Consider the following 24,394-nt stretch of genomic DNA (forward strand, 5'->3'; position numbering starts at 1 on the left):
ATAGTGTTTTTGACATCTAGTTTTCACAGAAACAAAGGCCTAACAATCCGATCCACGGTCATGAGCCGGCCGTGCAGGGTCGTGCTCAATGACTCATCAGTTGTTCAGATCCGTTCGGGTGCCTTCCACTGTGAACCAGCAGGATGAAACAATTACCCCAGATACAAAAGCTAATTGCCATGATAACAGAAGCCCTGCCCCCCGGGTGCTACCCAAAGAGGACGCCTCATGCACCCCACCACAACCCACTCGCATCCCTGCCAAGGAAACACTAAATACAGCCAGTGATCTAATCTTTAATCTGCCAAACCTCACAGAAATATGAAACTTCTGTTTCTAATATGTCTCGACCCCTAATGTATGCGCTTAGTATTTTCTGGTCGTGATCAGTTTGAGGAGTCATTTCTGAAAATAACTGATCTCTGAGGGGAAACACTCAAATTGTATAATATAGGATTTGTGCGGAGGAGGGTGGGGTGAGGCGGGCACATATGTCTAACCATGTGTGCAGGGAAGTGCTTTGCTTAATTCAGAAGCCTGGGAATGTGGCCTCGTTTTTACCGCTCGCCTATGAGGCTTTATTTGACATGAGGAAGCCTTCAGTGCAGCAGAAGCCTTCATAGCTTCATAGTTCTTCTTTTTTTTCTTTTTCTTTTTTTCAATCACTGCCACTGTTGTCTTCTGCTTCTTAGATTTTTCTTCTCACCCCACTCGGGCTGCCTTTGGGATGAATTTATTATTCAGCTTCAGCCTACTTATTCCAGAAAAAACAAGGTGCTCAGATGGGATCTATTGGGGAAATCGCATCCACTTTTTCCAGGAAAGAACTGGAATATTTGGAGTACTTTTTTCCTCTGCACCAATACAAATACACTGGCCACTTTATTAGTTACAACTAGGAAGTCCTGGATTGGACTGCCGCTTGCCTTCAGAACTGCGTCAGTTCTTTATGGCATAGATTCAACAGTTACTGGAAACATTTCTCAGAGATGCTGGTCCATATTTTGCACACAGTTGCTGCTGATTTGTTGGCTGCACATTCATGATCCAATCTCCTGTTCGACCACATCCCAAAGATGGTCTGTTGGATTGAGATCTGGTGGCTATGGAGGCCTTAAAGTGTCATCATCATTTGTGACTTCCAATTGTAAGCAGCCATTGATACAAAGAAGGATGAATCCATGCTTTCATGTTGTTTACACCAAATTCTGACGCTGCTATCTGAGTGCTCCAGCAGAAATTGAGACTCATCAGTCCAGGCAACATTTTCCAGTATTCCGTTGTCCAGTCAAACCAGCATACAAATTGTAGCCTCGCTTTCCTGTTCTTTCTGACAGGAGTAGCACCTGGTGTGGTCTTCTGCTGCTATAGTGCTCCTATGTGAGAGATGCTCTTCTGCATACCTACTACTTACTATTGCCTTCCTATCAGACCAAAGTAGTCTGGCCACTCTCTTTTGATTTTTGCCCAGAGAACTGTGGATATTTTGTCTTTTTTTTAGGCGATTGGTCAAAAGGTTGTGCAAACATATCAGCAGATCAGCAGTTTTTGAAATACTCACCAGCACGTCTGGCCCCAACACTTACCTAAATCACCTTTCTTCCCCATTCGGATGTTTAGTTTGAACTTCAGCAGCAGGTCATTTTCACATGTCTACACGCCTAAATGCTTTGAGTTCCTGCCATGTGATTGGCTGATTAGATATTTGCGTTAACAAGCAGTTCAACAGGTGGACCCAGTTTAGAGACTATTGATTGGATATTAAATAAAAAATGACTGTACGGGCCTATAGAACTGCTTTCTGCTGAATGCAGGTCTCATTAGCCTGTCAATATAATGTAAAAAAACATATGTATTTCTTTTTTTATTCATGAGATGAATTATGCACTTTAAAGATATAAGATGCAGTCAATAAAGAACATAAGAGTGGCCTGGAGTCTGAAACTGCCCAAATGATCAATGCACTATAGTTCATGCAAGCTTTCTGCACCTTGATGAAATCGCTTTCATCAGCCATAATCAATACTTTTAATTTAACATGCATGTAAAAGGTCACTTGTAATGATGAGGCCATAGTGAAATATTACCTTACTCTGCAGGTCCTCTGAGCTCTACACAGCTCAACGATTTCTGTCTTTTACATTTTAACATGGCACATAAATAAAGTGCAGATGTGACATTTTAAAAAGCAGACTGCTATATAAACAAAAATGCCTGCTGCAGCCATAATGTATATCACAGAAATGTGCCAAAAAAATCAGTCTTTCACAGAAGAACTTTCTGGTCTATGTGGGCTGTCTCAGTTGCATAAAATGAGCCTGGCTCCTGCGTTATAACTTGCTACTGCCAGCCCAATTGCAATTATTCACGCAGTTTTTTAAGCTACTCTTGGTATTGTTCAGTCGCTTTTCCCTTTAGTAATGCTGAGGGATCCTGTAGAAATGTATACATCACATGTTACATTTCAACATTCATGGGCGAATGAATGATTCAAGATGTGAATGAATGATTTTTCTTCTTGTAGTCTGCCTGAATCTCATTATCAATCTCTTTGCCGAGAGATTTTTAGCTCATCCAGTCAAAGGACCGGTGATACACCTTACACTGTTTCTTATATATCAATATTTCCTTAAACTATTAACATGTAAGTTATTCTTTCGCTTAGCTTAGCTTTATTATCACACCTGTAAAGTGTCCACCTATTTTCAGCTACTTGTATCTGCAGTCTTATTCATTCGGTCACTACCCACAGCTCGGGGCCATAAATGGGGGTGGTAGGCCTGTTCAAAAATAGTGTTAACAATTGCTTTAGTATAAACCTCAATATTCTGCTGTCGTCTGTACAACCTTGAACATCAGTTTGATTCAGCACGTTAATTTTAATGTCACTGATTTTGATATTTAGCCATAGCTGACCTTTTTCAGATTATGCCATATCGCCTTTCGTCACAAACACATAGTCACAGCCTCTCCTGTGTGTCATCTCTCACTCAATCATCTTTGTTTTCTGCCTGAAAATCAACCAGTTCACTTTCTTTTTCAAGGTGAGCTATCATTCTAATTTACAGATTTGTATTTTTATTCTTAGACTACTTATTTTTATTACGCTGGGCCTTAATTCACCTCAGTTCATCTACTGTCCTCGCCTCCTCCCACTTCAAGCTCACTTTCTTCTGACTGGATGCCTCCTGTTAACAGAAGGCCTAAACAACAGATTGCTAGGTTCATAGCCAGAGTTTTATGTCTAATCATATTAAAGATATCGCCTCGGTTTCACATCATGCGGATCCTTAACTAGAAATACAAACTGCCTGAAAACAAGCGCTTAGAGAGGTTTGAAGCCTCAGCTTTCAGTTCACAGGCATCATTAGCACAGTTTGCATTTTTGAGCATTTTTAATATGAGCATCTACCATCGGTCATGCTCTACCTATTTTCCTTTCTCTCTTTGTTCCTTGCCATATGATCTAGAGTCCACCACCCCTAAATAGTAGATCACACACAGTAGCATTTAGCACACTATCAGAAGTGGTGAGAGCTCCTGTGTTATGGTCCTAATTCACACTTTTATACTCCTATAGTCCTCCTGTTTTTCCCTTTTTTTACTTTATATCACATGATGTGTTGATTGAGTAACACGCTATGTCTAAGGATCAACTAGACAAGACGGACATTTTTTTTTTTAGCTTGTTGAGGAGAACTGAAACCATCCAACCTCTGGCACAAACTGCTCCAGAAATAGGGTCTGTTTTTGTAAGAAGATCCATCCCAGAGATGCAGCCGCCTCTCTCTTCCCCGCCCTGATTTTCTCCACTGAGACTGTGGTGGTCTGTCAGGTCTCTGAAGTGGAGAGAAGTGTCTGTTATGTGATTAGAGGGTCTGTTAAACGTATTTAGAGGCTGTTTGTACTTGTCCCGCATCGTTATGCATTCAGAAAAGCTTCTCTAGATTATAAGTTGGTTTTAACTCTAAGCTTAGCTTAGCAGAAACAATGTATTTGTATCTATTTTAAAAGCCAAGGAATGTGGAGGTTAAGGATGAATCATACCTATCAAATACACAGATAAACCTGCCCAATACTGTACGGCCCTCATCGTGCCACCAAAACAGCTCTGACCCATCAGGTCATAAACATGGGAGCCTTTTGGTCCACTTGGTTGTCGGTTAAGTCTTCAGTATTTTCAACACATGCTTGATCAGATTTGGATTGTGGGAGTTTGGGTGTTTTCATTCCTAAATAACATTCACTCAGATGCCAGGACTCCTGATTTTTCCAGCATATCATTGCAGTGCAATGGCATGATTGGTGTTATTCAGGGTCTTTAATTTTGTCTGATAAAACTTGCAATTCTTTCCTGCAGTGGATTGCTTTGTGTTTCAGATTTGTGCTATTTTGGGGGGAATTCATATTTCCGTCTGCCCGCCTGAATTTCCTGTTTCATTTGGAAGTTCCTGTTTGTCCCCAGACGGAGATTTTTTTATTGTGTAACCATTTTCCAGGCATCAGCGCTCACTTTTGTCTTACTTTTTACTCACACATGGTGATATTGCTGCTGGTTAGCTCAACAGCAGTTGTGCAGTGGGGAGAGATGGATACTTGACAGAGGGAGGGAGGTTGTAACCGTGGGAGTCCATCTGTCAAGCGAGTTTTAAAGTCTCCTCCCTTAGGAGCGCTGCGATGTGCTGCTCACTTTGTTCAGACATTTTTACCCAAAAATGATGCACTCGACACAGCTGTCATGTGTCAGAGCGGTGCTTTTATTTTGACGTTCCTAGATAAGTGGTTTCGAAGGGATCGGAAAATATGTTGACAGCAGGTTATTTTACAGCACTAATAACATTTCTTATTTTATAACTTCTTTATCAGAAAACATCACTTCCTTGTCTGACTTACATTTTCTGAATAATATAGGAATTTACTGCATGGGTGAATCCAATAGAAAATGCTGCTATCGCATCATCGCTGACTTTTTTGTGAGGCTGTTAAAACAACCACAAGGGAACCAGAGAGCAGCTGATTGCAGGAAAGTAAGAGGAAGCCGGCTGAGACCGAACATGTTAGTGCTGCACCGGGGGGTCTCTCAGGTGTCATGCTGTCTTCCTCCTGCAGAGCGGCACGTTGAAGGAAAGGATGTCAGAGAAGGGTCTCATATGTTGGCATTTCAGCGCTGATGTCCTCGGAGCCTTGGCAGCAAATCGCGGCTCCTAATAAATTCTGTGCAAACCAACCTTCTTTTCACATCTCCTTAGCTGTCTGTTATTTTTATTGATCATTTAATTTTAGTAAATTGTTCCGTCTGTAACAAGGTGGCATTTAATAAGTTCAGTGGCACTTTTAAATGTTCTCTCTGCAATTTTACATGTATTTTTTGTCTTTTCAGTCATTTGAAAGTCTCAGTTGACTATATTCATATTGAATTATATATTCTATATTAAAACCGTATTCAAACTGTAAACCTAAAAGCAGCTACAGTTTGTTCATTGATCCATTTTTGAGAGGACAAATGGGACCGGCACGCCCTGAATAATTCACAGCCTTTAATTGTGCAAGCAGAAGAGAGCAGCTGTGTCAGCTGCTGAGAACCTTGACATTATTGCCAATTGATCCACTTGCCAACCAAAGGACGAGAGGACATAACCTGTATATAAAAGATGGACACAACAGAACAACACACTAAATATCTATTCTAACAGAGAAAAGGTCATACAGTAGGAACCGCTCCTTAAAGCTGGAATGAATTTTGTGATTTGTAATCTGTTTCTGAATACTTTTGCCAGCTAATTCACACCTTCAGTGTGGAAAGTTTTGTTATGCTCTATGTTATTTTTCACAAACTGTTGCAGAGTTTAAGGCAATGTGCACACCCCCAGTGCTTTGTTTGTTTTCTTTCTCCGGCCCTCACACCTTCAGGATGCTAATGTGTCTAACATCCAGAGAGTGTGGGTCCCTGAGGTGCTGAAAGTGGAAATTACAGGAACTTGAAGTTGTCACCTGTTCTTTTCCTCGCCACCTGCTCACATGTGCTTCCACGCTGTGGCTTTAGCAGCATGAGTTCACTTTTAGGAGCGCGTGCTGCTAAAGTCACGGCGGTCGCCACACACAAAACACCGAGTTAAACTTTTACGAAGCTGCGTCCGCTGTAACTGATAATTTTGTGATGTGACTTGTGTAAGCCACATCAGTCAGTGGCCAAATGCATCTCTACACTGAAGTAATTTCTTTGCAGCTCTGTGGTTGTGAACACGGTTATTTAATGCTCACTGGTAGCCGCGTGTCCTCTGACTTTTCATTAGCTTCTTACCAAGGGAGCCTCTAGCTGGCAACATGTGTGCCGATCAAACACGTTTTTAACACAGTGTGTCATTACCCAGCCCGCCACACACACTCACACACACACACCCTTCTGCTCCGATGCCTCTGTTTTTTTGTTTTGTTTTTTTATGAAACTGCACCACAGTAAAGGCCACAAGGGAAAGGGGAATTTTCCAGAGTTTAGTTTTAGTTTGAGGTCTTGTTTATAGATTTTAAAAACAGCAACTCGTCCTTCACTCAGCACATGCACGGCACATATATAAGCGGTCAGATTCCTACAGTGGCAAAATGTTCCTCCTTAAGTGGTGACTGAAGAAAGGTGTGGCTCGCCAGTCCCAGTGGCCCTCGGCTCGCCAGAAAATTACACACTAAATCTGTTTCACTGGTTTTATTTTATTGACTGCCATCATATTTGCTTTTAAGGTCAACACTGACAGTATAAAGAGTGAAATGAAGCACTTTTTCTATGATGTTTACCAAACCTGATCTTGTGTTCCCTCTCCTCTTCTTCTAAACCAGTGAACAGAGTATCTGCCAGGCGCGGGCCTCTGTGATGGTCTACGATGATGCCAGTAAGAAATGGGTGCCCATCAAGCCTGGGCAACAGGGCTTCAGTCGAATCAACATCTACCACAATACTGCCAACAACACCTTCAGAGTGGTGGGCGTTAAACTGCAGGACCAGCAGGTGAGAGTCACAAGCAACCAGCAGTGCACGTCTCATGACGAGGGGATGTTTTGCTGGATAGTGTTAGTGATAATTCAGTATAAATACAATTGTATTGATTTTTCTATTTCTATTTAAGGTTGTAGTTTACTATTATTTTTATAGTTTACAGTATCACTAAAACAGAGAGGATTTCCAATTATACACTCACCAGCAACTTTATTAGGTACACTTTGCTAGTACTGAGTTCCTTTAACCTTCAGAACGGGCTTAATTCTTATTTTTTTCATTCAGCAACTCTCACATCTGGAGACACAGATGTTGCTTGACAAAGACATGATAGCATCACACAGTCCTGGGACTGTGCGATGCAAGAAGAAGCCAGTTCGAGATGTTGCCTCAGTTTCCTTTTGTTAGCTGGCGTTAGTGGCACCTGGTGTGGACGCTGTAGAACATCTGCTTCAAGCATCAAAATGCTGGACATTCAGAGATGGTCTTCTGCACTGATACTAACTGATTGTAACAAGTAGTTATTTGAGTTTCTGTTGCCAACCATCAACTCAAAGCCGCCTGGTCATTATCCTCTGACGTCTGGCATCAATAACTAAACTGCTGCTCACTGGATATTTTTGTCTTTTTGGACCAATCTGAAATTCCAGCAGATGAACAGTTTCTGAAATACTCAGTCCATCTGACACCAGACATCATGTCACATTGAAAATCACTTAAGCCAAATTTTTCCTTCATTCTGATGCTCGATTTCAACTTCAGCAGGTCGTCTCGACCATGTCTACATGTCTAAATCCATTCAGTTGCTGCCATGAAACACTGCTGATATTCATGACTGGATGTGTGTTTGCACTCTTCTTTTAATAGTCCTTTAGTTTTATATGGTTCAGACTGCTGATTTAGTTTATCTTCATGCAGTTGTTATTGTGTCATACGCATGCAGCTCAGCTGTCATAAGATAATAGCTCATGGTTTATAGATTTCAGAAAATGTAATCCCTCTTTTGCTCTGCACGTGGACCAGTTTAATGGCATGCAAGTAAAGTCTGCTGAGGCATAGCTGCTCAGAACTCAGACTACAAATAAACTATAAACCAGGAAGCTTCAGCTGCAAAAAAATCTTCCTTGCTCACAGAGTCTGCATGTTCATATTCATCATAAAGATGCAATTAAATGGTTTTTATTAGATTATTAATAAGAACAATCAATAAATCATTGCTACAGAATTAAGGTCTACATAGTAAATACCATACTAAACCCTCTCTTATAAACACGTTTGTTCCTTTTTTAGAGTCGTTAAGCCTGCAAGAATATTTATACATAACATTTATTAAGTAGGGGTTTTTTTTAAAACATTTCGCTAAGGCCGTGTATCTTCAGTATCATATGTATTTTCAGTAGTATCTTAATTTAATTTATAAGCTTTTCCCTGTAAGCTTGCTTTTCTGTAGTTTGACCACAAGTGTGCAGTAGAGAGTGAAATACAACATGCTCTGAACAGGGACAGGCAGTTTGTTCATCATCTGTCATTTGATCTGGATTAAAATGTACAAGATACTTGATCTTGTTAAAGGCACTCAGATTATTATCAGGCAGTTTAAAATCAGGAATTCTTCAGTTCTTTAGATAGATGATGTTTTGGGGATTGTGCTGCACACTTTACAGAGAATATGCAGTAAGGAGCTGCTGCTGGGTGCATTCAGCATCACTGAAGAGGAAGAAGTATTCTAGAAGGACTTTGTTTAATGCTTTCAGTTTACTCAGACAGATCATCACTAAAATGATTTCAAAGAAGAAAATGTGGACAAAATAAATATCATCGATCCCCCAAATGAGACAAAAACAACCTGAAATCTTTAACAAACAAGTTTTTACTTCTGTATTTGTTTATAGTTTCCTTAGAGAGAAAAGTCAGAGCCAAAAACTGTGACATTAATAAAACCATTTAATCTACGCAGCCGAATTCCTGCTAAACATTTCAGAATATGCCTCATCATCTGATGAACAGCTAACATTGAGTCTGACGGCTGTCGATCATGTTGCTACTAAAACAAATAACAAAGACAGGAGCTGTGTTCATAATAGCATATTTAGGATGTTCATCATAAGAGGTTTTATTGCTGTTGCTATAACTACAGTTATAACTTTTTTCCAAGTACTTACATCTTGCACAATTAAGGTTCATTGCCTGGGTCTACCTGCTGTGACCTTTAGCATAATAATCAAAAATATAGCTATTCCAGCTAGGATGAACTTCTTTATAATGTTAGCAGAGCTTACTGCCTTCATTAAAAGCAGGTAGACATGTATTTATTTAAGGATTTTTCTGGACAGCTCATATATATGTTCAGCATGTTACTGGCTAATATTATGCTCATCAGGTATGCAAGTAATCCCTGTGAGCACAGCAGCCTCATCCACTGTCTGCTGAAAGGAGGGTTCCCCTAAATGAGCAGCAAATATAGCTTTTTCAGCCAGGATGAACTGAAAGCTCAGTATAAGATAAATAAATTGAACTCTGAGTCTTGTAAAAGTATGTCAGGGGAGTCATTAATAAAACATATGGACGTGGTAATTAGAATAATAGATCTCTGTTAACAATAATAAATTCTAACCTTGGCAGAACTAATTGGCAAACACTGAGTTCTGGTCTTAGATGATCACATTCACGTACACCGATTCTTTTCTTTCTTCCAACAAAGGTGGTGATCAACTATTCCATAGTGAAGGGCCTGAAGTACAATCAGGCCACCCCGACCTTCCATCAGTGGCGTGATGCCCGGCAGGTCTACGGGCTGAACTTCGCCAGTAAGGAGGAGGCAACCACCTTCTCCAACGCCATGCTGTTCGCCCTCAACGTCCTCAGCTCACCTGACGGCGGAGGTGAGCGTTCTTCAGCACATGTTCTTGATCACTGTTGCTCTTATTTCTAGCTATTTAAGCATTCACTCCGTTAACTTTTTATCATTCAGATTTCTCATTAAAAGCAGGCATTCTGGTTTTGTGTTTCCTGGCAGGCTGAGGACATTTTCCGAATGCTTGCTTCAAATTAAATCGCTCCTCTCTCCGCAGTGAAACGGGAGATGAAAGCTTCTGAGCTGTTAGCTGTTGGTGTTGGAGAACTTTAATGTTTTAAGTGGAACTTCAGGAGGATTTTGGGTCGTACTTCAGTCAGCTGTCTTCAGTTGTTCATCTGTGATCAATTTACATCTATTTTTATCTGAAAAGAATGTCAGGTTATTGCAATGAAATGATCCAGGTTGTTTTCGGCTTGTTTCCATTACCTGGATGTTCTTCAGTGTGGGTACTTGCTCATTCGGGGAAAGATTTGCACAGACGGCATGAGCTGGTTTAAGATACGATACATGAAAATAACAAGCAAACATGTATGGCTGATAATAAAGCAGCTACACCCTCAGAGGTTTAACTGCTATGCTAAGCTCTACTACACCCTGTTGGTTAAATTTATGTACTGCAGGTACACGCTCAACGCTAAGCCAAACAGCAGGCATGAATTGAGTCCCTGGATTTATATTTTTTATTATACCTATTTGTGCACTGAACCGTTCCAGAGATTTAAGGATCCAGATCCGGTTTCTGTTCTGACTCCAAAAAAATGTATTGCTTTGAGTTGGGCCAAGCATGACTTCGGGTTTAATGCAGATCCATCCTTGACCTTTTGAGAGACAAATAAAAATATGTAGAAAAGAAAACAGAAAAAAAGTGATCACATGATCTCCTCAGCAGAGGTAAAAATAACAACATGAAAGGGCTGTTGGTGGCTGCCTGAAATTTGAGATTTTTCTATGGTTTTTTTTTTTTAGAAAATGACAAAAAAAAGATGTGCTGCAGAGAATCAGGATATTTTAGTTCTTTGTACGGCTAACTGAATAAATTCAGTTTAGGCCTGAACTGAATTTGACGCTAACCTCACACCTATCTCTGGTTTACTAAATAGCTCCTGAGTATCTCTGGTTACAAGCTACTTATAAGCTCTGTGTGTGTGTGTTGGTCTGTGTGTGTCTGTGCATAGATACTGTGGAGATACTGAGAGAGAATATCTGTGAGTGTTTAACTGCGGTGTCATCCCATCCCATCCTTGTGACCCACCCCCCATTGGTGGCTAAAATATCTCATAGGGAGCCTAAATGTCGTACCCCGTCGTGCTCATGTGGCAGCTCTCCTTTTTTTGGGTGCATTTCGATGTGGGATCATGGGCCTCAACATGCAAGGCATTTCTGCTCCTGGGACACATATCTGTTCCTACTCAACAACGCTGTTTGTGCTAAGCTTCCACGCTGACACTCCAGTGTCACGCAGTACTGATCGCTGGTAGGCTGTGGAAAGTTTCCCACCATGATCACTCCAGAGGTTTCACCTGGAGTCCTCAGGCAGGTTTCTTCAGCCATCATCATCCTCAGTAAGTGCCATACATGCATGACTGATTAAATCATCCAGCAGTTATGGATATCTTTGATCGTCTGAGACTGTTGAAAACATGGAGGGAAGTTAAATATTCACCATTTCCTTTGATAGGAATCGTTTGGTTATGATGGTTAATTGTGCATTGTGTTCCCCTCAGTGGTGAAATGTATGCACTTTGGTCTAATATTGAGCAACTTCAGCTTTGTTTTAGTGCTTCTGTTTTTACATCCTTGTACTTCCTCTACATTCCATTCCATGTTAAACATCCAACACATTCAGTTCAATTCATTTTCAGCTCTTTCCTTGTCTGCCATTTGTTAGATTCCCCACTCTGCACTTCTCTAAATAACCTTCTGAGACTCACAGGTGTGTCCAGTATTTCACATGAAATGAAATTTCAAAATACAGATTTCCAGCTAATCATTGTCAGAACCCTAGATTTGTCTTGTTGCCCTTTGAAGGGCTGCTGTGAACCTGCACTAAGTTACTACACTCAAGAAAAAGTTGCCTTTAAAGCGGGTTACACATTGACCAGGTACACCAATAAAATGCTACATTTACTTGAGTAGTGTTTTTATTGCAGTGCTTTTAGTTGATCTATCAGCACTTTGTCTTTTAAGCAAACAAAAAGAATTATGGGTACACTCAGTTAAATTGCAGGGATTTATATCTGTTCAGTTAGGAAGGAAAAAAAACATTGTGAATCTTTTTGGCGTGCTCTGGTGCAAATGAAAGGAACAGCAAAAGAGAATGGTTTATCCACTGACCAATGCTCTCTCTTTATCATGCCTCACTGATTTTTATCTAGTCTTGCTTTTTGTTTGTGACCTTGTCACTGCTGGTAGCATCAGACCTGCAACCCATTTAGGTGGCAGGGGCTTCCTACCAGCCCTCTGCTCCAGGATGGCTGCTAGGAAGGCTTGCTGTGTCTCCCAGCACAGTCTCGAGAGTGTGAAGTAGATCCCATTATATGAGGAGAGCCGGGCAGGGCTGTAGAGTGGACAGCACCGTGTTATGAGCACATTTCCCACTAAAGATGTGGGGGCCCTGTGTCACCCCCATGGAGTCCGATTAGGGCAGTTTGGTGAGAAATCTGCACATAGCCTGATGCAGGTCATTTATTAGGGTTCTGGCAGTGATCCTCCTCTCACAAAGAAGCAGATACAGGTCCTGCTGCTGCATTGATACCCTTCTCTGGCCTTGTCCAGCTCACCTTGTGCACCAGACTGATTTTTGGTATCTCTCTCACACTCTTGAGACTGTCCTAGGAGACACAGCAGACCTTCCTGTGACAGCATCCTGGAGCAGGTGGATTATCGGTACCACATGAATGGGCTGCAGGTACTGTCAGGAGGATTAAAGAGAGAGCAATGGTCTGTGGCTACCACCTGTAAAACATTCACCTTTTTCGGGGTCTTCTTGTTGCTTTCTCTTCAGTGCACCTACTCTCACTTTCATTTGCACCGAAAGCAGGTGAATGGGTTCACAATGGTTAGTGTTTCCTAACTAAGCATACTGCTTTGACTGAATTTCTGTCATATTGTGATTATCAAGTGTTCTCTTAAGCTTGTTTTCTGAGCAGTGCATTTAAGGAGCTACTTTACATCACTGGTTGTAGCTTAACGGCCAGACTGCTGACGATCTGTCCAGACACTCACAGTCTGTGATTACAAGCAGTAAAAAGTATCATACATTTGCACTGTCAGCCATAATGAGGCTATGAAGTCTACCTGAGTTGTTGCACACATCGGGAAAGGAGAAGCAGAATCTCAGTACACTGTGATGAATTCATGGTAGTTCCTACTTGAGTAAATGAGGCAGGTTATCTAAACCGACAGCTTAGCGGAAAGTACAAATCAGAATCATATTTACATAATACTTTGAGTAATTTATTTGTGATGGTGATAGAAAGCATTGTGTATCCATCTGTCTGTTTTTGTCACCTCGTGGCTACGTCTATGGTAGCTGTTGTTTGTAATGTGTTATCTGTGTGTGTGTGTGTGTGTGTGTGTGTGTGTGTGTGTGTGTGTGTGTGTGTGTGTGTGTGTGTGTGTGTTAATGGAAGGAAGGGGGAGGAAGAGCTGCTTCTTTGTTTTTTATCATCACATTAAAACAGCCATCACATCAAATGTACACACAGTCAGTGAGCTCCTAAGCTCCAGTAAAATGTCTACAAGCCTGATCAGGTGCCCTCCTCCCCCGGGGCTTCATGTTCTTCCTTTGCCCTCACCATGACAACAGGAAGAAGCATATACGATGCTTCATGTCAACAGCAGAAATACAAACAAACCCACATTTACACATATTCATGGACACACAAACAGCACAGCGCAGGCTGACGAGTGTCTCTTTACCAGCTGCGACATTACTATTTGTTGAAGGGTTGTGAAGTCTTCATATTGTGTTAATTGGCTTGTGTTTCACGATTGAGTCCCTGAAGTATCACTTTAAAAGTAATACATGCTGTAGATGTGCATGAAGGAAAGTTAACTCTGTGCTCATATCGGGATCCTGATAATCTGAATTACTTATCATAGTTTTAATTTACCTCGAAATATGTTCCTCTTAGTTTTAGTAATTAAAACTGAAAAGATTTTGAAACCTTAAAAAATAAGTCCTATGCAGTATTTAAAGCCTGTGAGGTTTTTTTCTTCCATCAGCTTCCATCATATATGTTCTAACACGAGAGCCTAGCAGAATTGGAGAGTTTCTAAATTCTGTTTGTGAGCTAATTTCTTATTATTCAACTGTGTCGACTCTTTCAAAGAGAGCAAAATGGTTTCTTTGCTTTTAATTCTCTCTGTATATTTACTAAACCCTCTGAATGTTTGCTAGATTTAAGGTGAAACTTTACTGCAGGGCGGATAATTACCATGAGATAACAAGCTGAATTTATGGGAGCGTCAAAGACACATTCAAGGCTTCTGTCGCTTCTGTCTTCTGTGCGTATGGTTAAAGCTAAAGAACCGTTAAAAGAATCGAAAACCAAACCGTTTTCGATTTGTCAAGATGAATTGTAGCTTGTGGTAACTGACAAGTGAGCCCTGGATATAAATTTCTTTCTCGGCATTGCGCCCGAGTATTCTCACTGTACCGGTTCAACAGGTATACCTGTTCAACTGCTCGTTAAAGCAGAAATTTAGTCAGCATTATGTCATGCAGGAGAAGGACGTTGTAAAGAGAAAATATTGAGTGAGCAGCAGTGACCAGAACAGGCTGTGTTGTTGCCAGAGGTCAGAGGAGAATGGCCAGACTGCTTTGACCTATTAAGAAGGCTAAAGTAACTCAAATAACCACTTGTTACAACCAAAGTATGCAGAAGATTCTGAATGCACAACACCTCGAAGCAGACAGGCTACAGCAGCCCACTCCCATCGGCTAAGAGCAGAAAAGTGAGCCTACAATTTGTACGTGTTTTCCACTGCACAACAGAAGGTTGGAAAACTGTTGTCTGGTCTGATGAGTCTTGATTTCTGTTGGAGGATTCAGGTGGTGCGGTCAGAAATTGAGTAAACAACATGAAAACATGGCTCCATCCTGCCTCGTAATAATGGTTCAGGCTGCTGCTGCTGATGTAACGGTGTAGTGGAAATGATCCAGACTTAGCGTCTCAAACTGCGACTGTGCCCAGTGTTGACTGCCCCCATCACCCCGCCTGCTGCCCCACATCCTCCAGACGCAGCGAATGGAAATATCACCCGTCGGTGATCTTGATGTCACGGTGGGCGTTGAAGTTTAATGACTGGTATTCTGGTGATATGTGATAAGCGCTCCCCCCCGTTAATAGCTGCTCCAGAATGAGGCGCTGACTCCTTCGCTCTGTCTGTAGTTGGTCAACAAGCAAAAGTGCTAAACTGAGATGATCATGTGGCTGATGCTGATTATTCAACACTAGCTGTTAACAAGTATAACCATGCTAAATACCCGTAATTAGATGTATTTTACTAAATGAATTTTGCTGTTTTGTACTTTATGCAGTAATTTTTAGATTTTTCTGTCACATTCCCCGAGTTTCTGCTTGTTCCACTTGTTTCAGTTCCTCTTGTGTTTCACAGTTGAAATTTCTGTGGCTGGCAACTTGTTCAGCAATTATAAACAGCTTGCAGGCCTCCAGGGCAGTGCCTCACATGATGCTGTTGCTATCTGTTTATTCAGCTTCTCTCCCTGACTACACTACTTAGACTGTTTTCTATCATTTGAGTCCTTTTTTACGTGGTTTGTCTCAATATGAAAATAACTCCCTGTTGAACTCTGAAATGTTGAACATTTTTGAAGCTGTCTTTGCTTTTTTTTTCTGTCTGTGCGGTCACAAACAAGTGTTTGGTATCTGGTGCTATAAGGGGTGATCATCAGCACAAAGGGGAAAGTGTTGGAGATGAGTAAAACAGTAATAAGGGCTTACGTGTACGCGCATAGAGGCTGATTATTTCTGTGGTTTAATTGCTTTTTTTTTTCCTCTTATTTTGTGTCTTTCAGGCCCAGTCGTGCAGCGCCAAAATGGGCCCTCCTCAGACGAAAACGAAGCACAGAGGAGGTAAATTTTTACAATGAGAGCATGAGCAGAAATAGCATAAAACATGTAAAGCTAGTGCAGGTGGAAGACTTTACAGAACAGTAAGCTAGTCTGTAGATCCAAAACTCGCTAGTTAATGTTAAATGTGTAAGTATTAAATGGGACCTATTATGCTTTTTCTTATTTTCTGTCATATTTTTATACCGTTACAGTGGTGCATGCTCATTATTGAGCCAATGATTCAAATAATCCAGTCAGCATGCACAGGTAATCCCTTTGGGCCTGCGAGACTTAAGAGTGCTGTAGACACTCTTTGATCTGAATGATGTCACTAACAGCAAACATGTCAGGCATTGGCTGTAAATACAGAAGCCATCCTTCGTATTTTACGACCTCCTGTTTACGAATCAGAAGAAAGTTGGTTTCAAGGATGAGGGATGGGAGCTAAAGCTAGGTTAGGATGATATCTGGGCACCTGCTGAGCGAGGTGTTCTGGCCATGTCCTAACAAGAAGAAGGACCTGGGGTAGACTCAGGACACGGTGGAGTGATTATGTTTCTTGGCATGGCCTGGGAACGCCTCTGTGTTGCCACGGATATGCTGGTGGCAGTGGCTGGGCTAGACGGAGGTCTGGGCTCTTCTATTTAGGCTGCTGCCCCGCATCCTGGCCGCAGATAAGATGTAGATAATGGATAGGAGATGATAAATTCCTAGTCTAGGACAAACAATGGATCATTTTGAATCATGGAGAGTTTCTCTAGCCGAGTGTAAGAATATAAATGGAGGTAGCTTCCAGGTCAAGAAAATAAAATCAATGTGGAAGTGTCTGAAACCTGCATTCTAACTGAAGGCCACCAGATGGCGATAGCTGTGGTTGCAAGAAGATTTGCGCTCCAGTAGAAGTCTATGGGAGAATAGTTTTCTGACTTGACCTCAGTAAACACTTTCCTGCTGAGTTTATGGGCTTAGTCACTCATTGTGGGTCATATTGAATAAAAACTGAAGTGTGTTTTCCAAATCTTGGTCATAGTAGGATTCAAAACGGAGGATTATCTTATTGACAACTGGTTAGCCAATGAGCAAACTGTTTACAATGAGACCTTTAGAAATGATTGGATGATGTCACGGTAGATGCGTCTGCTTGTTATACCATCTGTGATTTGAAATTAGCATAACAGGTCCCTGTTAAAACGATCAGTAGTGTTTTTAACAGAGATGCAGTCAAAGCTACACATTAGGCTGATTTATTGCCGCAAACTGCAGCTTTTGAGAGCAGTGAAATCCTTGCACTTGATAGGATGATGGAGCAACATCAGATGCACAAGGAGAGGGAGCGACGGACGTCAGGATCAGGTGAGGTTTAGACAAACACACCCACACCCTCATATATAAACATGCACTCTTTCTGACACTCGCGCTCACACTCACACACAAACAGGCTGCTCTGGAGACCAAAATGAATGGAAGGGTTCGTATTCACCTAGCTACACAAACATTTTAGACAAAAAAAAGTCTACTCCGGCTGTCAGTAAACAAACTGTTTGCCCCGCTTTTTGCGTTTTTGTTTTTTTTGTTTTTTCCATTAAATGATGGACGTTATCGCCATTTAGTCAGGCAAAGCACACTTTACTTTCCCAGAGCAAACAAGTGATTTCATCGTTAATACATAGCAGAGATTCCATGCAAGCAGGTCCTGGAGGTAAATAGGCTTCCCCAGTGTGGTTTGTGTTAGTGTTCCCCGCCCTAGTTTCAACCACGACTCCCCAGTCTGTATGCCCTTATGCTTTTTTGAACCCATGCACACATATAAATGTTCAAGTCTGCCTTTTAAATACCCATACAGACTTAAACATCCTCCTTTTGTCCCTGCCGCCACCGGCAATATCAGTGCTCCCCTGTCCCTGCAACATGCTCTACTGCCATCTCTTTCTTCCAGCTACTGTTGGGGGGGGAAATGCCATATGCTTTCCGATCATGGCTCAGTCATGTTGCATTCTGCTGCTTGTTCTTTTTACGATATTTTGATTCTTTCTTATTTGCTATTGGCTTCTGTTTTTTGGACTGCTCCTGATTTTCTCATCATTACTTGCTTGGTTGCTCAGTTGGTTGCTTTTCATTCTTCTCACGTTTATCTCTTTTCTGTTTTCCTTTGTTTGTTGCCCTCCTTCGTCTGCATCTCCTCCTCCTCCTCCTCTCTCTCTCTCTCCTCTCTCTGTCTTTCTCTCTCTGCCCGTCACAGTCGTTTCCACTCTCCAATATAAAGTGTCCACCCCTCCCATCCACCCAGACACTCCTCCCGAGTACAGACATTACAGAGCTAGCACACTGCCACCCTCCTACGTCCGCGTGGCGTCCTCCTCTCCTCCCACCTCCGCCTCCATGTCTCCCTCTCAGGAGAAGGAGGCGGGGGCCGCTAGGGACAAGGCCCAGCTCTCCTCCCAGCTCTCCACCTCGCTCGCATCAGCCTTTTCCCCAGTCCAGGCAGGAGTGACCACCCAGGGCCGACAGGTCCGTCAGATCCCCCTATCTCCACCCACCGCAGCCCGCCACCTTCACCTTCAACAGCAACAACAGCAACAAGACATCATGCTCCCCCCTAAACACGGCACCTGGTCTGCTTCACACATGCAGCAAATGTACGCCCAGTTCCCCCAGTCCTCGTCCCCCCCAGTAATGATGGCCATGCCAGTGAAGCAGGGTTTGCCCCCGCAGCCGGTCCTCCCGGTGGCTCACCCCCTCCCACCTGTAAGCACTAGGATGAAGCCCCCACCTCTTGATCCCAATACCGTTACAGCCCCTCACCAATACCCTCAGCACCACCCCCACCCTCACTCCAACGGCCAGCCAGACGATTCCTACTCCCCTCATTCTCAGCACCTGCCACTCACACCACAGTACTGCGAGGCCATCCCACTGCCCCCTCTCACTAGTCAGACACCCCCAGGCCCTCCCCCCAGCCACCAGCCCCAGTACCCATCCACTTTCCACCCACAGCAGCAGCAGCAACAACAACAACAGCAACAGCAGCAGCAGGTGTACCACCAGCAGGCCCAGCCCCCTACCACCACCACCACCACCTCTTCCTCCTCCTCCTCCTCGCCCCCCTCTTACACTGCCATGTCTGACGGGGGCTCGCCCAAGAAGACCCCCTCCCCTGTCCCCCAGCCAACCCCCATGACCAGCAGCAGTAAGTATGAGGAGGAGAGCGGAGGAGGTAGTCCCTCAGCAGAGGGATGTTACATGTTTACATAGTGTGTGTAAATAGTGTATGTGTATGTGTGTGTGTGTGTAGAATAGGCTGTTGAATGCACCACACCTGTACTGTTAAAATATATGTGTGGTATCAGCAGTTAAAGCCCAAACACACCCAGAGGTCCACCCACAGTTTTCTCATAGGGTGTCATCAGACCACTTCTCAGGATCGCTAGGGTGTGAACGTAGTCTGCTTAATCTGTGTAAAGCTGTCCCACTTACAGGGTGAGACGTGCAGTACTGTCCAGTCGTTTTAGGCACTAAAAGTAAAGAGAAGATATTTTAATATGCCACGGATTCATCCTATTAAAAAAAATAAAGTCACCTTCTGCCTTTAAAATAACCAAGTTCTCCTTTCGCACTCTCACACATTTTCACTGTGCTTGGCAGGAATGTTTTCAAATCTTGCGTAACTCTCCGCACTCCTTCTGCCATTATAAGCTCTCTCGGTTGCTTCAGCCTCTTTATTCCTGACTGACAGAGATCCGCTCCACAGCAGAGGCTGTATGTTTGGGATTGATGTTATTCCGAATGAACAATTTCCCTGTTGGTATCTTATGACTGATATAAATCTAAACTGCCTTAAACCTTTGCACAGTGCTGTTCACAATGAGTCATGTGTTATTAGTGCTATTAGTTTTATGATAGTGTAATTCCCAGGAGAACTTCAACCAACTTCCGTCTCACCAGGTATATAATCAACCAGTAATGTAATATACCTGTGTAGGTGTGCAGAGCCTTTAAAACAAACATTTACGCGCCTCTTTTTATAAACATATATATATTTCCGTCAATGTAGCTCAATGCAGCAGAACAATAGGCCTTTGTTGCTGACAATTTCTTCAAGATTCCCGGCAAATCATCCTTCACACAGTTACAGCGCACAACCCTGAAAATGAAGAAACACAGGAATTCAGGATTATATTTACAAGTCAGTCGACCCGAAGTCGTACCTGCTGTGCAGGTTTTTCGCTTGCCTGGCTTGACTAACTGTCGTTATCAAACAGAATACATTTGAAGCTAATCTTTGGTTTTATTCCTGGTCCTGAAATTATTCAAAGACTGTAGGAAAATTTAAAGCTAACTTTTGACTAGTTTACTAAGTAACCAGCACTGACTATAACTACTTGCATACCTCTATCATCAGCTGGCTTTCACATAACCTTCCCACAAAATAAATTTATACATATATATGTGTGTATATATATATATATATATATATATATATACATATATATAACCCCCCAACCTTTAATCAGGATTTAATCTTACTCCTCCCAAGTGTTCTCATCTCTGCACGTAACCCATCTCTGCTTTCTATCGCACCTCCTTCAGCTGCAGCTCCAGCACCTATGGCTGGTCCTCCAGCCCCACCGCCACCACCTGGTCCACCACCCCCGATGGCCGTGCCGCCACCCATGCCGCCTCCATTACCCGCTGGTGGAGGGCCTCCTGGTGGCCCACCTGGGGTCCAACACCAACCCTCAGGACTGGCTGCGGCGCTGGCTGGAGCCAAGCTACGTAAAGTGCATAGGGTGAGCCTCCCTGCTTTAGTCTGAGGAGGTTCAGACTAAAGCAAGGGAATGCTATTAGCGTATTTGAGGCAAAGAGGCCCCCACAGGAAAAAAAATGAAACCCATTTTGTAATGTGTCTGTGTTTAGGATGAGAGCAGCCCTCCTGGTTCCAGTGGCAAAAGTGACTCCAACCGGTCTAGCGGTGGCAGTGGCGGCGGAGGGGAGGGACTGATGCAGGAGATGAATGCCTTACTAGCACGCAGGTAAAACAACTTCCTAAACACACACACACTTTTTACCCCTTCACCTGTCAGATCATGCAGGGAAACAGAAACCTGTTCCATTAGCCTTTTTGTTTTCCTTACAGTAAATATGTATCTAAAAATGTTTCTGGGTTAGTATTATATCCGTGTCACAATCTATTCATGCTAGTTCCCGAATTCTCACCGAAAGCTCACTCTTTTCACACAGTTTCCTCATCCCCTTTTCTCTTTTAGACGAAAAGCTTCTGAGAAACCTGATGAAGTAAGTTTTGTGCTTAAAGATATAGCTCAACATTTCTGGGATTTCCCCCGTTTGCTTTATCATCGAGAGCTGGTAGAAATACCAGTTTCAATTCATTCTTTTAAATGTGAGGCTCAAGCCAAGAGAGATATCCAACCTTTGAAAAACAGATGATAACAGCTAAACCAACAGGTTATTGATAGATCTTAGCGTAGAGATTACAGACCTGATATAAAACATTGACCTCGCCACTGTTAAGCTAAGTAGCATATAAACAGAATAGAAAAAATTCAATCACCAAAACTTCAACACTGTCTTATCTGATGATTAGATCATTTACACTAAAAAGCCCCAACACTTGTGACTTGTCAGTCAGCACATTCACGCCCTTAGTAACACATGACTTAAAGACGTAATCCAGTTCAGCTGATGAGTTATGAAAGAAATTCATCCCCCACACACTAAAGGGATAAATAAGCTGTGGAGAACAGGGTGTAAACAGGACTTTTAAAGGTCTAAATTTGAGCATTTTAACATGGGACTGACTCAGTGGTAGCACTGGTCTCAAGCGAACAGTCCAGGAATTGTAGTTTTTGGCATTTTGCTATTTTGCCATTTGTTGCTGGCATGATTGGTATCAGTGTTTAAATAAAGCTCTAGAAGTGTGACTAGGATATTTTCCAAAATGTGTATTGTTTTAAGGATGTTTTTTAAATATTTCAGAGATGTATGAAATTGCTGACTGTTATTAATAATACTTTAATGTCTGATAATCAATATCTGTCTCTCCTTGAAGGATGACTCAGGTGGTCGGGGATCAGGTCAGCAGAACTCAACAGGTATTAACACAGACGCTTTATCGGCTTTATCTGCACATATTTCAGTATATTTTAGTCCGTGATGTAGCCGAGCTATCTGATCGTAAGTATTTTTACTCTTTGCAAGATGCTGTGAAGAAGCCATGGGAGCGATCCAACTCTGCAGAAAAGTCCTCACTGGTGTCCAGGTCTGTAGATAAGAGGAGGAGAAGGAGGAGCAATGTTCTGAATATGAAATAGATACCAAACCTCTAGCATTACTCACAGGGATTTAGGCATAAATCTGTTTCACTGGAGCAACAGTTAAGTGTTGAAAATTCACTTTTATCAGTGCACCTCTGCTAATTATGTAGCCTGTTCTACTTCACTGTCCACTGTGTTTTTAGTCACTTCGCCCATTTGCCTTTCAGAGTGAGGCCCATCGGCAGCACTAGTGAAGCAGACACAGAGTTTGACAGGATGAAACAGGTTGGTTTAACTTCCCATGTAGCATAAAGCGTATTATGGCTCCACCCTGCAAAACTGAAATGAGACTCACAAGCTTGTTTACTGCCCCACAGGAGATTTTGGACGAAGTCGTGCGCGAGTTGCATAAGGTGAAAGACGAGATCATTAACGGTAAGCAGAGCAGTCCTTGTAAAGTTAAACGGTAAACAATATGTAGCTTTTTAGTGGCAGGAAGCCTCCTTTTTCTTAAATCGGCTTTTGTATTTTCTCACAGCCATCAGACAAGAAATCGGCAGAATCAGTACATCCTAATCTCATCCCAGCGTACAGATGGAAGAGGAGGAGCAGCAGGAGGAGAGCGACGGAGGAGCTGGAGGAGGACGGACACGCAGATGCACAGACGCGAGGACCAGGGAATGTTCTCTCAATGTTTCTGTGACCTCACAGACGCCATCGTTCGAGTTGCAGAGACGTTGTGGCAACATTTAAGTCTGCTGGACAGCAAAAATAAAAGGAAGAAACAGAGACAAGAGAGCGTGGATTAACGAGAGGGACGAGCAGAAGAAACGTGGGGATGGATTAAAGGAAGACTGAGTACAGGATGAACTCAAACAGAGGTTGACAGATGGACTAAAAGAAGAAGTGAGGAAAAGAAGAACATTCGTGCTGAGTTTTGGTGTTGTGGTCCTCTCTGTGCACCTAGACTCAGTCAGCCCAGTGTTGCAACTCTTTGTTTGCCGTTCAGTCCAAGTCTTAAGAAGAAAATATTTTTGTTTTCTAAGTTTTTACTGTTTTATTATTTAAAAAAATGTGGTGATAATGATGATGCTGTTGATGACAATGAGTATTTTATTGATATTCTAGAGGGAGAAAGGAATCTTGCACACCCTACGTCAGCCTTTTATATTTTCTATTGTTTTTGTTTAGTTTATCCCTAACTCGTTGACGATAACAAGCACAATATGGGCATAGTGGTGCCGCGTACCCACCTGCCCTCAACTGGCATATTTAAAAAAAAAAAAAAGAAAGAAAAAAAAGACTTTTTACAACCTTGCTCATACTGGCGTTGTGTATCTAACCTTTAAGAAAGAAATAGCTTAAACCACTTGAATTACCTCAATTTCCTCATATTTAAAGGCATAACAATTTTTTTTGTTTTTAGCAATGAATCAGATAACACACAAAAAGTCTGCTCTGCAACTCCAGTGTGACCGAGGTTTCTCTGTAACTGTTCGGATGTGCGAGATCACTGAAACTCGGGGATCATTCACAAAAAACAGGCCGATAACTTTAAATGTGCCACCTGGTTTTACCTAGGTATAAAAAAAAAAAATGTAGTATTATATATATTAGTCATCCTATGCTTTGTGAACCCCACCCCCCACCAAGTATGCATGAATACCCCGTCTCTATGATTAAGTTTATTTGGTTTGGGGAAAAAAGAACAAAAGAAAAAAAGACCCACACATGCAAAAATCTATATAAACGGTGGTACATTTACTATAGTGGTTTGTTTCTATGAAAGTTCCCTTTCTACGAGATGTTAAACTTGATGATGGTAGCAATGTGGGGAGAGAAAAAAAAAGTGAAGAGGGTTGCTCTGGCAATATGCAAACCTAGCTAAGTGCAAGAGATGAAAAGTAGGCCTTTGTGATGGTAGCTAAATGTGTATTTGCAGGAAGGCTTTGGATGAATATCAGTTGTTGCATTCTGTTCACTCTGTCCGCTCTCAACTACGTTCTCATTTAAAAAGCTGGAAGTAAATTCATTCATTCAAAAAAAAAAAATTGTCAGCTACACAGTATCCTGCTCACTCTGTGTGTGTGTGTGTGTGTGTGTGTGTGTGTGTGTGTGTGTGTGTGTGTGTGTGTGTGTGTGTGTCACTATCTTCGAGTTTGTCTTAACCTCGAAGGCATATTTTTCTTCGGATACC

The 24,394-nt window shown here is 42.2% G+C and overlaps 1 protein-coding gene across 3 annotated transcripts in view; it reads left to right on the forward strand.

The window, feature by feature from the left end:
- Positions 1 to 24,248, forward strand: part of evla (Enah/Vasp-like a) — a 38,116-nt gene extending 13,868 nt beyond the window's left edge. For 2 of the 3 annotated variants that reach the window (XM_039603812.1, XM_039603811.1), the window contains exons 2-14: positions 6,832 to 7,000; positions 9,690 to 9,870; positions 15,889 to 15,946; positions 17,223 to 17,278; positions 18,165 to 19,112; positions 20,513 to 20,712; positions 20,840 to 20,955; positions 21,190 to 21,217; positions 21,993 to 22,035; positions 22,142 to 22,202; positions 22,425 to 22,482; positions 22,575 to 22,632; positions 22,736 to 24,248. In XM_039603812.1, the coding sequence (XP_039459746.1) occupies positions 6,832 to 7,000; positions 9,690 to 9,870; positions 15,889 to 15,946; positions 17,223 to 17,278; positions 18,165 to 19,112; positions 20,513 to 20,712; positions 20,840 to 20,955; positions 21,190 to 21,217; positions 21,993 to 22,035; positions 22,142 to 22,202; positions 22,425 to 22,482; positions 22,575 to 22,632; positions 22,736 to 22,773 (2,014 nt within the window). In that variant the 3' untranslated portion in view covers positions 22,774 to 24,248. Of the gene's footprint in view, positions 1 to 6,831; positions 7,001 to 9,689; positions 9,871 to 11,202; positions 11,408 to 15,888; positions 15,947 to 17,222; positions 17,279 to 18,164; positions 19,113 to 20,512; positions 20,713 to 20,839; positions 20,956 to 21,189; positions 21,218 to 21,992; positions 22,036 to 22,141; positions 22,203 to 22,424; positions 22,483 to 22,574; positions 22,633 to 22,735 lie in introns of those variants that run through there. The other variant, XM_039603813.1, reaches the window with a different exon arrangement.
- Positions 24,249 to 24,394: the final 146 nt, after the last annotated feature.

Source organism: Oreochromis aureus, linkage group 19 (assembly GCF_013358895.1).
Source record: "Oreochromis aureus strain Israel breed Guangdong linkage group 19, ZZ_aureus, whole genome shotgun sequence".
Classification (NCBI taxonomy): Eukaryota; Metazoa; Chordata; class Actinopteri; order Cichliformes; family Cichlidae; genus Oreochromis; species Oreochromis aureus.